Source organism: Andrographis paniculata, unplaced genomic scaffold (assembly GCF_009805555.1).
Source record: "Andrographis paniculata isolate CXL003 unplaced genomic scaffold, ASM980555v1 Contig53END, whole genome shotgun sequence".
Taxonomy (NCBI): Eukaryota; Viridiplantae; Streptophyta; class Magnoliopsida; order Lamiales; family Acanthaceae; genus Andrographis; species Andrographis paniculata.
Window position 1 is genome coordinate 840,095 of NW_026137588.1, and position 12,740 is coordinate 852,834.

Below are 12,740 nucleotides of genomic sequence, written 5' to 3' on the forward strand. Positions count from 1 at the left end.
TAATTTGAGATGTAGTAGGAATAAAACAGAAATAACAAAATAATTTTATTAATACGTGTGATATAAAGGTAATGAAATTTGTGTAATTTATTCTAATTGTAAGGGTATTTGTAATGTTAGGCAGATAATACAGTTATTAAAAAAAAGAAATAGATACTTCTATCAGAAAAATAGATATTTTGTTATGGGACCAAAGTTTTGCTCTTAAATTATACTCATTCTGTCCCAAACAAAATGCAATGTTTGTTTTTTGCACAGTTTTTTAGATGAATAATATTAAGAAATTAGGTGATGTGATGGAGATAAAAATATATATTTTTATTTTTTTTATTTGGATGATGCTAAGACATAAAATGTAAAGTAAAGATTAATAAAAAATTAGGTGATGTGATAGAGATAAAAATATATATTTTTATTTTTTTTATTTGGATGATGCGAAGACATAAAATGTAAAGTAAAGATTAAGTATAATTAATTATTTTCTATTTTAGAAATATTGGTGCGCGGAGTGAGTATAATTTGGAGATGCCTTATTTCTTTTCCTCTTCCATCCTTGTCCTTCTTTCTAAGTTTAGCCGCCGCCTTTCTCCCGAAGACGAAGTCCGCCTCCGCCACCCGTTGGAATTCCGGTGAGTTTTTCTTTTTTATTTTCTCCCTCTGCTTCGGTGCTTCCACCATTTATAAAGAAAATCGAGTATATTTGAACATTTTGCCCATTTCTTTTCTGTTCACAATTTCTCTCAGCTCTGCAACTTCACTTCGTCATCGCCAGACGCCCCTCCGGCTCTCATCGGCGGCCCGGCCTCTCGTCGTCGTCTTCTTCTTGTTCTTCCCCTGCTTGCTCTGCAACTGCTTCAAGATTGTAAGTTCAATCCTTAGCTTTCATTTTTAATTTTTTTATGGCCGAGCGTGAGAATGTTTCCAGCAATTAGGATATTGGACGTGTTTGTTGTTCTGTCATGTCAATTTTAAGTTTCAGAAAATCAAATTAAGCATTTACAAGTATGATATTTGATCATCGTAACATGCTAGAGTTACTATCAAATTCGTCATAAATTGGGGCATTCACATACTCAGCTCCTTCCCATTCATCTTCTCCGCGTCTCCCTAACCATGCTCGATACTACTGATCAGAAATTCAGCATTACCCTTCAAAAATTTTCTCTCTAAGTATTTTTCAATATTTAACCAAATGCAGTGGTTGGATACGATTTGTGGGTTGAGCGTGGAGGTTCAATGTGGCGACGGGGTTGGGATCTGCTGCAGCGGGCTTCACGGGGGCTTCCGGTGCGCCTTCACCCGTGTGCAATCAGCACTCAACGCATCACCGGAGCTGCTTCTAAGCCTAGCCTGTCAATATGGCGGCGGAAGAAGGAAATGGGGAAGGAGGGGTTAATGGTGGTAAAGGAGCTCAAGCGTCTTGAGTGCCAACCTTTGCGTTTTGAGCGGTTTATGAAGACACATGTTTCCCGTCTCCTTAAGTCTGACCTTGTTGCTGTCCTCGCAGAGTTTCAGCGTCAGAACCTGGTTGGTCTCTCCATGAAGGTTTGTTGCACCTTTTTAGCTGAATCTGTGGGATTTGGCATGCTTTCATTGATCCTGATATGAATTCTTTGAGATTTTCTTATTCGGCATTCTGTTTGTATATTTTTTCTTTGTTATGGTGATCATTGTTGTGTTTAGTCAGTCTGAATGGGATGTCTTGCTGTGAAAGAGAATATTTTCATCAAATCTAATTTGATCAACATTGTGTTCAGTTAAGGTATGCTGTTGATAGTGCTGAGAAGGATGGTTTGTACTTGACAGATAGATTATATAATGCATATCTGAGATGATCACTTTGGCAACAATGTATGCTCTAAGAATCAAAGATAATTAGGAACCTCATCAATTTGTTGTCTGAATTTCATTAAGGTCCCATTTGTTTGGGTAAATTTAGATTTGACAGTGGCTTTAGATGAATTCAATTAACTTATTTTGCATTTGAAATACATTGAAATTTAAATCCGCTATTGACTTCATAGGTTTGAAATGCATTGCCTGCCTAGATGGAATTAATGGATTTGATAGAGTAATTTGAAACAAGTGGACCCTAAAATATTTCGACGGGTTAACTTTGAATTTGCATTGTTGTGTTGTGAAGTCCCAAGCTGGAGCTTGGACGAGTTATGTACATTCAGCCCCTCAAATGGCGTCTATACAGTTTATTAGATCGTGTGCACTAGGGTTATGCCTTTGATATCTATAAATACTTCATTTAATCTCTCTCAGATTAACACTCCGAAAATACTAGTGAAAATACCTGGCTTAGCCACCCTCACACATAAATCAATTTGATCGAACTGGATCACCAACTTATCGTCCTCTTGTATGTGTTTTGTTTATCTTGATTTTTTGCAATTTCACAACATGCATGAACTAACAATGCTGTGCACATTCTGATAGACTTGTATGTTTCTTTGACAGCTGTATGATGTGGTGCGGAAGGAAATCTGGTACCGACCAGATATGTTTTTCTACCGAGATATGCTAATGATGCTTGCAAGAAGCAAAAAGATTGATGAAGCAAGGATGGTGTGGGATGATTTGAAGAGAGAGGAAGTCCTTTTTGATCAGCATACCTTCGGAGACCTTGTCCGGGCCTTTCTGGATGGTGGATTGCCGAATGAAGCAATGCGTATATACGATGAAATGAGATGTTCACCAGAACCTCCATTATCTTTGCCATTTCGTGTCATTTTAAAAGGGCTAATTCCTTACCCTGAATTGAGGGAGAAGGTGAAGGATGACTTTTTGGAACTCTTCCCTGACATGATTGTTTATGATCCTCCAGATGACCTTTCCATTGATGATCGACAATATGGAACAGAAAGTGACGAGGAGTAGCTATTCGGCTGACCTACCTACATATGCCTAACCACATTCAAAATGTATTTGCCAAATAGCTGAACTGGATAGGTAATCTATGCCAAGACCTGGAAGAGCATACATTGTTTCTTGGAGGCGTGCCGACATTTTTACCATTGCTGAAAATGCTTATTCTAGAAGGAAGAGTAGAAGTTTGAGTGGTTACTGTTTACTCCAAGTGTTACGTTACTTTCTATAGATGCAATGCACGGTTTGGGAGAATAGTTAGTTCTTTTCCTGTGGCAGTCACCGAATTTTGGAATGACGCTATTATATGTTAGCAAGTTTAGGTTCACAGGATTGTTAGTAGGTTCCATCCATCTTTGTAAGTATCGTTGGCACACTGTTACTTTCAGTAAATATAATTTCTCCTAGTCTGTGCACTACACAGGGAAAATTCTGCCTGTACAAAATTTGATTTGATAGGAAAGGTGAAGGGAACATTCTTTTGAGCAGGCCCTTTTTCGACAAATGCGGTTTGCAGCCATTTAAGGTTCCATTTTTACTGTTTTAGTAGATGATTTTGTCCTTGATCTTACTTGTTTGATCCTCTGTAATATGTTATGGTTTAAGGTTCTCATTTTAGTGTTTTAGGAAATCATTTTGATGTTGATTTTACTCGTTAACGCCGTAATATGTTGGCTAGAATTTATTCTTGAATTCAATGCATCTGCATATTCTATTCTAGTAGTATTCTGCCTGTAAAGTGGAAACATTCACTTGCTTGTTAGTTCTTGGATGCCAAGTGTAAGGAATTTCAATTTAAAGGTGCTAAGTGCAAATAGCATATGTTTCTAGTGTGCAAAATGACTATATGCAAAAGTTGTTTACATGAAGTATTATCATGTAGAAGCAAGAATTATCCATCAGGGAAAGAGAAGAAATAACATGATTACTTACAAAATGTAAACTAGCGAGTTTGTTTGGCTTTGGTTTGAGTTTCAGTTTCAGTTTAAGTACATTTATAATATAATGTTTTAATTGAGAATAGTGCGGACTGAATAGTTGAGCCAAAGATATACATTTCCTTAGATCCATTTCTATCTTTAGGTAGAATTAGCAAGTTTGTTTGGCTTTGGTTTGAGTTTGAGTTTGAGTTTAACTAACATTTTGTAATATTTTGTGAGAAGAAACGTTATATTTTATTGGGAATCGTGCGGACTGAATAGTGGAGCCAAAACACATATATTTCCTTAGATCTATTTCTATCTGTAGGTACAATTTCCTCATTTTTATTGACATAGTTGCATTCTGCATTTACATGTTTTACAAGCATGCTTTTCTCACATGTAGTGAGTAAATATGCCAGAAGTATTGGTGACTAAACTTTAAAGTGTGACAATACATAGAGGGGTTGAAGTGTTCAATAATGAATTCAAGTGTGATAAAGTGCTACTTACACTTTCCAAAAATCATGTGGCTTGGCATATACCTCATGTGGAGGAACCCTTGCAATGAAGGGGATACTGTTCTTGTAATCCAAGTTGGGAATCTTTCTACTGTACCTTTATTTTCTAAAGCATACTAGTGTACCGAGGAAAAAAAAATAAAAAATAAAAGGCAGGTAGATCAGCAGATCTACCCTAACCCCATGTGGGGTTCCATTCAAAATGATCTGACTCTGTGTGCAGATAGCCATGAAGGGAAAAAGGCATCTTTTTTCCACTTCAAAAAGATGGCTATGGTTGCAATAAAAAGTGTTGTTGTGCCTGTAATAAATAGATAAAAAAGAAGTGTTGGAATATGTACCATTCTGCTCTTTTTTTCTTCTTATGTGAATAATGATTGAAGATTGAACATTGATGTTTCTTCTGCATTTGTTGGTGAACCTGTTATTGTTAGAACAAAGATTTGACATTTATGACTTTTAGTATGGATTTGGAAATGCATTTTTGTGTTAGTTGCAATGGGTGAAATTGCAATTTCTGTGGCTGGGATGAGACAGGGTGTGTCCCCTACAAACTATGTGCACTGTACAATGATTTCTTTTTGTAATCCATTTAACTTAGGGAATAGAAACAAGAATTAGTGATTTGGCCCCATTGGTGACACCCTTTTGTTTGTGTATTCTTGAAATGGCACAAAAATGAGTTTTCTGTAAAGGACTCTAATGGAATCATGATATTGATTTATAGTTTCTTGACATCTGCTTTTGTTTGAGTAACTACTGTGCTAAACAAACTACTGACTGTATCCTAAATCTCTACAGTGTTTGTGGAGGAAGACGAGTATGGTAGAGGGGGATGATTAGGGGACGTCCGAGCAGGGCTGCCGGGTAATTTTCTAGCTGCAGGTTTGGGAGCTTGATCATGTCCCGATGAAACTTGCTCATGCCTAATTTCCGTCAGCAAGGCTACCACATCTTTCATCATCGGCCGATCCTCCGGCCTGTTGCTAGTGCAGAGAAGTGCTATTCCGAGTGTCTGCAGCGTTTCTTGAATTTGTTCATCCAAATGGCCGTGGAGCTTCGGGTCGATAATGTCGACAGGATCTCGTTTGCTCTTTAGATGATCCCTTGCCCACTGGACAATGTGCTGCCCTTCCGGCAACGACGGGTCGACTGGCTTCTTCCCGGTTATGATCTCTAGCAGCACCACGCCGTAGCTGTATATGTCGCTCTTCTCGGTTATTTTCACCATGGATGCATATTCTGCAGAAGCTCAAAGTTAGAACAGAAATCGAAAAAAAAAAAAAAAAATTGGAGGAATACGCGAAAATGGAGGATTATATATACCGGGAGCAAAGTATCCGTACGAGCCCGCGAATTGCGGGTATGCGGAGAAGGACGGCGTATCGTCCTCGAGAAACCTGGCGAGTCCGAAGTCTGCTAAACACGGCTCGTACCTATCTCCGAGGAGTATGTTATCCGTCTTGATGTCACGGTGGAGTATCGGCGGCACGCAGTCGTGGTGTAAGTACGCAAGGCCTTCGGCGACTCCCAAAGCTATCTTGAATCGAATCTCCCAGTCGACTCTCCCACTGCAGCCGTCGTGCAGCAGTGCGGCTAACGTTCCATTCGGCAAGTAGTCGTAGAACAACAGCTTGTTCTTCCTGTTGGCGGCGAATCCGAGCAGCCGGACTATGTTTCGATGACGGATACGGGCTAACGTAGCTATCTCCGACGAGAACGTCGACGCCGAGTGCTTGTCGGAGACGCGAAATTGTTTTACGGCGACGGTGGATCCCAACCCGATCGTTGCTCGGTAGACTGTCCCCGACTGGCCGTGCCCGATCACGTTGATGTCCGTCAAACACTTGGCGACGTCGATGATGGACAAGTCGAGCTTTTGGTACAGTGTGACTTCCCACGGGGGGCCTAGCTCCGCACCCCCCTCGACGCTGGAATCGAACTTGTGTGACGGGATTCTTCCTCCGAGGATAATGTACAGTGCCGATAACAACAGCACACATGCTATACAGAGAAGAACCACCATTGCTACCCTTGCAGCTTTGCCGCGGCTGCGCGGATCGCCGCTGCCGCCGTCGCATCCGTTTTGAGACAAGCACAGCTCGGGGTTTCCAGATAAGGCGCTGAGCGGTAACTTGGCGAAGAACGGAGTGTCGGGTATGTCCCCGGTGAAGTTGTTGTGGGAGACGTTGAGAACGACGAGGTTTTGAAGGCCGGATATGTAATGAAGGTCGCCGGAAAGCTCGTTGAAAGAAATATCCAACGCTCCTAGCCTATCGAGCTGCGCGAACTCCATCGGGATTCCACCGGTGAGTTTATTACAGCTCAAATTCAGGGAGATTTCCATAGCCGGAATCGTCCCCAAGGCCCCCGGAATCCGGCCGTCGAACGAATTGTCGCTTAAGTCAAGTAACTGCAGCCTGGAACATGAACCGAGTTCACTTGGGATCGACCCAGACATCTTGTTCTTCCTAACGACGAATTTAGTGACGGAATTCAACGAGCCGAGAGACGGACTCAATGCACCTTCTATAAGATTATCCGAAATGTCGAGGAATTGAAGATTCACGAGACGGTTTAAATTCGCCGGTAAGTTTCCCGCTATAAAATTTGAATGGAGATCGAGAAATGTGAGATTCCGGCACCCGGATATCTCGACGGGTATGCTCCCCGATAGCCGATTCAATCCAAGATCCAGAAAGTTCAGATTCTTCAACCTCCCGATCTCCGGCGGCACATTTCCCGTCAGCTTATTATTCCCCGCCCGGAACCGGATCAACGATGAGCAGTTCCCGATCTCCGGCGGGATGCTGCCGGATAAATTGTTCGACAGCAGCAACAGTTTGTTCAGATTCTGTAAGTCGAAGACACCTCCCGGAATATTCCCGATCAGACTGTTCTGCGACAGGTCGATCGCCTCCAGCTTTCGACAGGCTGACAAACTCGCCGGAATATTCCCCTCCAGCCGGTTCTGCCATAGGAACAACAGCGTCAAGTTCGGCAGGTTCCCTAACTCCGGAGGAATGCTTCCGGCGATCTGATTGTTGTCGAGCTCGATATGCGTCAGAGCCGTGCAGTTCCCAATCGCCGCCGGAATCTCGCCGGAAATTTGGTTCAGGCTCGCCTGCAGCTCGCGCAGGCAGCTCAGATTTCCGATCGACGCCGGTATGCTCCCTGTCAGAGAGTTCATCGACAAATCGACGATAATCAATTCTCTGCACCTCCCGATCTCCGGCGGGATCGTCCCGACAAGATTGTTCTGCCATAGCAGCAAGCTCTGCAGACTCCGGAGCTTCCCGAGCTGTGACGGAATCGATCCCGACAATGAGTTTTCATACAGATAAACATTCCTCAAGGCAATGCAGTCCCCGATTTCCTCTGGTATCCATCCCGAGATGAGCGAAGTATATATCGCCAAAGTCTCGAGCTTCTTCAACCGTCCGATTGCCGCCGGCAGAGCTCCTGAAACGCTCGTCTCCGCCAGACCTAACATCGCTAATTCCGTACAATTCCCAATCTCCGGCGGGACCGGACCTTCGAGATTCTTATTCCCACCGGCTCTGATCACCTGCAGCCTCTTCAAATCCCCAATGCTGGCCGGAATCCGGCCACTGAGACGATTATCGAAGACGGCGAGCTCGACGAGCGCCGTCAGGTTCCCGATCGAATCAGGAACCGATCCTTCGAGACGATTCGCATTGAGCAGCAGCTTCTCCAGCTTCGGCAATCGGAAAATCCAATCGGGAATCACTCCGGTCAGCCCGTTATCACTCAAATCCAAAATTTTCAATTCGGGGAGCCCTCCAAGGATCTCGGAGGGAATCTGCCCCGTCAGATTGGCCCCGGACACGACGAGTTTGATCAATGTGTTGAGGGATGTGAAGTTGGAAGGGACTACTCCTCCAGGTATGTCAATGTACCTTAGATCGATATTAATAATTTCATTGTTGAAGTTGCAGCCGACCCCCGGCCACCGGCAGGGGGTCGGGTCGCCGGCGTCCCAGCCGCCGGCTCCGGCGCCGGCGCCGATGAGGCTCCAGGACAGGAGGGTCTGTCCTTGTGAGTTGAGGGAGGAAACTGGTAAAAGAAATGGTAGGAAAAGGAGAGGCCATGGAAGAAGATGAGTTTGAGATTGTTGATGATGATAGACAGGCATTAGAAGAAGAAAACACTGTGTGAGTGGTTATGGTCAAATTTGTGAAAGGGGTATGGGAAATCTTGGAGGGACTATGGAATCAATCATGCACTCTCGTGGGATTTAATTGTGGGGGTGGGGTGGGGTGGGGGTGCGGTAGGGTAGGGTAGGGTAGGGGGTAGGGGATAAAATAGTTTATAGTGTATTCAAAAGTGGCAGAATCTCTGGATCCAAGAAACAGCTACTCCTCCCCATCATGTCTGTTTTACACACACATATACGTATGTGTATGTGTGTGTAATATTTGGGGATTTGTTGATGTCTGAAACAGAGGTTGTGGGTGGGAAGTGGAATGGTTGTTTTTTTTGTTAATTGCATTTAACTTATTTGTAGTTTACAAAGCGTTTGTTTATTTATTTATTTTTATGAATTTGTTTTTTAAATTAGATACAGTCCGGGGTGGGCACGGTTCGGATATTTGCAAATATGCAGGTATTTGATATCCGAACCGAACCGAACAAATATTCGAAACCGCGAACCGAAACTGAACCGAAAATTTCGGTTAACTGAATCTTCGGTTAACTGAAAATATTTGTACTATTTGCAAATATCCGAACCGAACCGAATTCAAACAAATATTGACAAATAAATCTACTTTTGGAATTGAAACACTCATAAACAACAACACAATATCAGTTCAATTAAAAACAAATTAACATGAAACATAAAGTATATTTAAAAGTCAAATTACAATATCCACGAAAATAAATCTGCGTGTGCATCTTTTCACCGTCGAATTCCTGAAAAATAAGATAATAAAATAATTCTTTTTAGAAAAAATCAATAATAATGCACTGCAATTAATTGTTAAAATAATAATAAAACCTGCACAATTATATTTATATTTTGGAAAAAATTTTGAAAAAAAAAACGGTCCACTAAAAAAACAATAAAAAACTCTGCACAATGTAAATAAAATGGAAAAGATTTTATAATCTTGAATCGACTATTTGTAGTTGTTACCCGAAAGATTTTGTAGTTGTATTGTGCGCGAAGAGTTGAAAACGATTGTCTGGATAGTTGCACACAAACGGCAGAAGAGGGGGTGAAGCCGTGCTGAGAGATGGAATAAAAAATCGCAGAAACAAGATGAAGCCGCCGCTGATTGGCTGAAAAATCGCAAGATGGTGAACAGGTGAAGTACCGCCGATGTCCAGGAGGTAGACGAAGAAATTAGGGTTGTGAAATCGAGTTTGAGATTTGGGAGATGGGGTTTGGCGGTTTGCACTGGGTTTGAACCGGTCTGCACTGGGGGACTGGCTGTAATGTATATTATTAATGATAATTTATATAAATAAATTATAAATATATAATATAACATAATTAATTTATTATAAAATTATTCGGTTCGGTTAACCGAACCGAAAAAAAGGTTAGAAACCGAAACCGAACCGAACCGAACAAATACCAAATATGCAGTATTTGTATTCGAACCGAATTTGCTCGGTTAACCGAAAATTCGGTTCGATTCAGTTCGGTTCGACGGTTCTGCGGTTCGGTTCGGATATTTTGCCCACCCCTAGATACAGTAATATAAAAAGAAATAAGATTTTGTATTAATTTTTTTTTAATGAATATTTATATATTAGATTTTTTGTAATATTTATAAAAAATTATATCATCGAAAAAGATATTGGATGAAAAAGCTCAAAATTAATTGCATTTAACTGTTTTAGTTTGAGATTTTTTTCATAGTCATCGTATCAAATATATAAATAATACTCTCTCCGTTCACACACAAAATAAGCATTTATTTTTGGCGCGGTGTTTGGTTAGTTAAAAGTAGTGAAATGACTTTGTTTTTTTTTGTATAAAAGTAATAATGTGATATAAAGTAAGTGTATATGTAAAAAAAAGTGAGTATTCAATGAAATGTTTATTCTGTAATTGGACGTACCAAAATAAAAATATGTATACTTTCTAACTTGACCAATGAGTAACATTTTATGTTCGAATAGTTAATTTTTTGTGAATAAATTATATATATTTTATATTGTGTTAATTAAAAATCTATTGGTAAAAAATATTGGATGAATACAAGTATATGAATTTACATATATATATATATTTGTAAAAAGTTAACTATTCAATTTAAATATTATTTTTATATTAATAAATTGCATACATCCAACAAAACATAGAAAATATGGCATAATATTTTCAAAAATTATATGAATTTTTTTTGTATTTTTAAAAATATTGTTCACCGTATTTTTAAAATATATAGCTGAATATGTTGTTGATTTTTTATTTTTTATATTATACTAAAAATTCAATCTTATATTTAAACCATCACATCAACACCTATTTATATCATATTGTACAACAATTTCAATTCAAAACTTTTACTATTTAAATTTCAAGCTCAAAATTGAAATCCCCAGTCAAACATACCCTTTATTTATATGTGCATGGTATTATTTGTAACTTACTTTTTTGTATTTTCAATTTTTTTTTTTTACAATTCAAATATTTTATCTTTCTCAAAAAACATTATATTTAATACTCATTTTTTATACAAATATTACTCCCTCCCTTTGGCTTTTTTTTTTTTTTTTTTTTCCATTTTAACTTGTCCTAGTTTATTTGACATATTTTTTTATATTTAGTAAAATTTACTAATTCAAAATATATTTAACAATATAAAACATCATACATTATACAAAAATTCACTCAAAAACTTTTTATTTTTACTTTTTCATTTAATAAATAAATATTTTTTAATTTATATTTAAATTATATTTTTTTATAAGAATAGTTTATGTTAACTATAAATAAATATATATAATTTTATTTATCCATATTACATATATTTTTATTGAAATATGATGGTAATTTTTAAAATATTTAAATAAATATTTTAATTTTTTTTAATCATATCTATTAATTTTATTTTTAAAACTACCAATAATATTACTTATATAAAAAATAATAGAATAATTTTATGATTTACTATTATTAACTAATTAAATTGTACTACTTTCAATACAGTATAAAAAAAATCATTTATTTTTGGACATATATTAAAACGTAAAAAAATAATAATAAAAAAATACCCATATATATATATATGATGGATCAAAATCTTTTGTAACTATGATAGACTTTTAAATAAATAAATAAATAAATAGGTATGGATAATTATAACACAATCATTTGGTAAGTGTCACGTGGGAGGCTCGTGATTAGATTCCTAATAGACATCCTTGTAACATAATTTATGTCAATTTGCATGCCAAAAGTCACGAGCACATACCGCCATCACCATCTCCATGTGCACCACACCCTACTCACGTGACTCACTCCTATATATTTCCTTTTATTTTATTTTATTTTTTGGATTAATTATATAATAGCCCCGTGTGTTTTAGTAAAAATACACAAAATACTCTATATTTTATTTATTGCATGAAATTTTTGTTTTAATGTAAAGTTTGCATGAAACACTCTTTTGTCCAAAACTGATATTTGATTATAATAAAAGACCTAAATTACGCAAGTTTTATACAAATAAAAAATATAAAATACTTTAAATAATTTTTTTTGAATAAAAATAAATAAAGAAATAATTCATCAATCATTTATTTGTATAGTTTTCATAAAAATCATATAACAATTTGTTTTCAAAAACTATAAAATGAAAGATTAATTAATTATTTATTTTATTCAAAAAAAATTTTTAAAAAGTTTTATATTTTTTGTTTGTATTAAACTTGCGTAATTTAAATCTTTATTTGAAATCAAATATCAGTTTTGGACAATGAGGGTGTTTCGTGCAAATTTTATATTAATACAAAGGGTTTCACGCAATAAATAAAATATAGAGTGTTTTTATGCATTTTTACCAAAAACACAAGAGGTATCATATAATTTATCCTTATATTTTTGTATTTATTTATATCAAAATAATCAAAATAAATATGCACATAAAAATTAAATTTTATGATATCGATTCAAGAAACAAGCAATGATATCTCCAAGTAGAGATACGGTTTAAATTAATTGATTGGACTATATATTCATTCTCAAAAGTTTTTTTTTTTTTTTGGAAAAAAAAAAAGAAAAAACAAATGTATATATAATTAAGGGATAGTCTGGTGGTGTAAGGGTTGGACTTGTGACCGTGAGGTCATTAGTTTCAAACCCCCGGTTTGCTTAGTGTGACTTTCCCGTAAAATTTTAATTCAAATTCTTCTATTTTTTTATTTAATTAAAAAATTTGAGAATCTA

General features: G+C 37.3%; 2 protein-coding genes across 2 annotated transcripts; one reads left to right on the forward strand and one right to left on the reverse strand.

Annotated features, from left to right (window-relative positions):
• The first annotated feature begins 510 nt into the window (after window positions 1-510).
• Window positions 511-5,224, forward strand: LOC127255295 (pentatricopeptide repeat-containing protein At1g62350-like). The gene is made up of 5 exons (XM_051280777.1): window positions 511-629; window positions 745-862; window positions 1,199-1,545; window positions 2,467-3,400; window positions 5,117-5,224. Exons 3-4 carry the CDS (start codon window positions 1,237-1,239, stop codon window positions 2,884-2,886), a joined length of 729 nt encoding a protein of 242 aa, XP_051136734.1. The 5' UTR covers window positions 511-629; window positions 745-862; window positions 1,199-1,236; the 3' UTR covers window positions 2,887-3,400; window positions 5,117-5,224.
• LOC127255145 (leucine-rich repeat receptor-like serine/threonine-protein kinase RGI4) lies at window positions 5,011-8,471 on the reverse strand. The gene is made up of 2 exons (XM_051280538.1): window positions 5,642-8,471; window positions 5,011-5,557 (listed from the first exon to the last, which is right to left on the reverse strand). Exons 1-2 carry the CDS (start codon window positions 8,469-8,471, stop codon window positions 5,103-5,105), a joined length of 3,285 nt encoding a protein of 1,094 aa, XP_051136495.1. The 3' UTR covers window positions 5,011-5,102.
• Between the last annotated feature and the right edge of the window lie 4,269 nt (window positions 8,472-12,740).

Excerpts from the sequence above, each read along its gene's own strand:
- LOC127255295 (XM_051280777.1), top strand. The coding sequence starts at position 1,237 with ATGTGGCGACGGGGTTGGGATCTGCTGCAGCGGGCTTCACGGGGGCTT. Across the intron at positions 1,546-2,466 it reads TGGTTGGTCTCTCCATGAAG|CTGTATGATGTGGTGCGGAA; the intron begins GTTTGTTGCACC and ends TTTCTTTGACAG.
- LOC127255145 (XM_051280538.1), bottom strand. The coding sequence starts at position 8,471 with ATGCCTGTCTATCATCATCAACAATCTCAAACTCATCTTCTTCCATGG. Across the intron at positions 5,558-5,641 it reads GTACGGATACTTTGCTCCCG|AATATGCATCCATGGTGAAA; the intron begins GTATATATAATC and ends GAGCTTCTGCAG.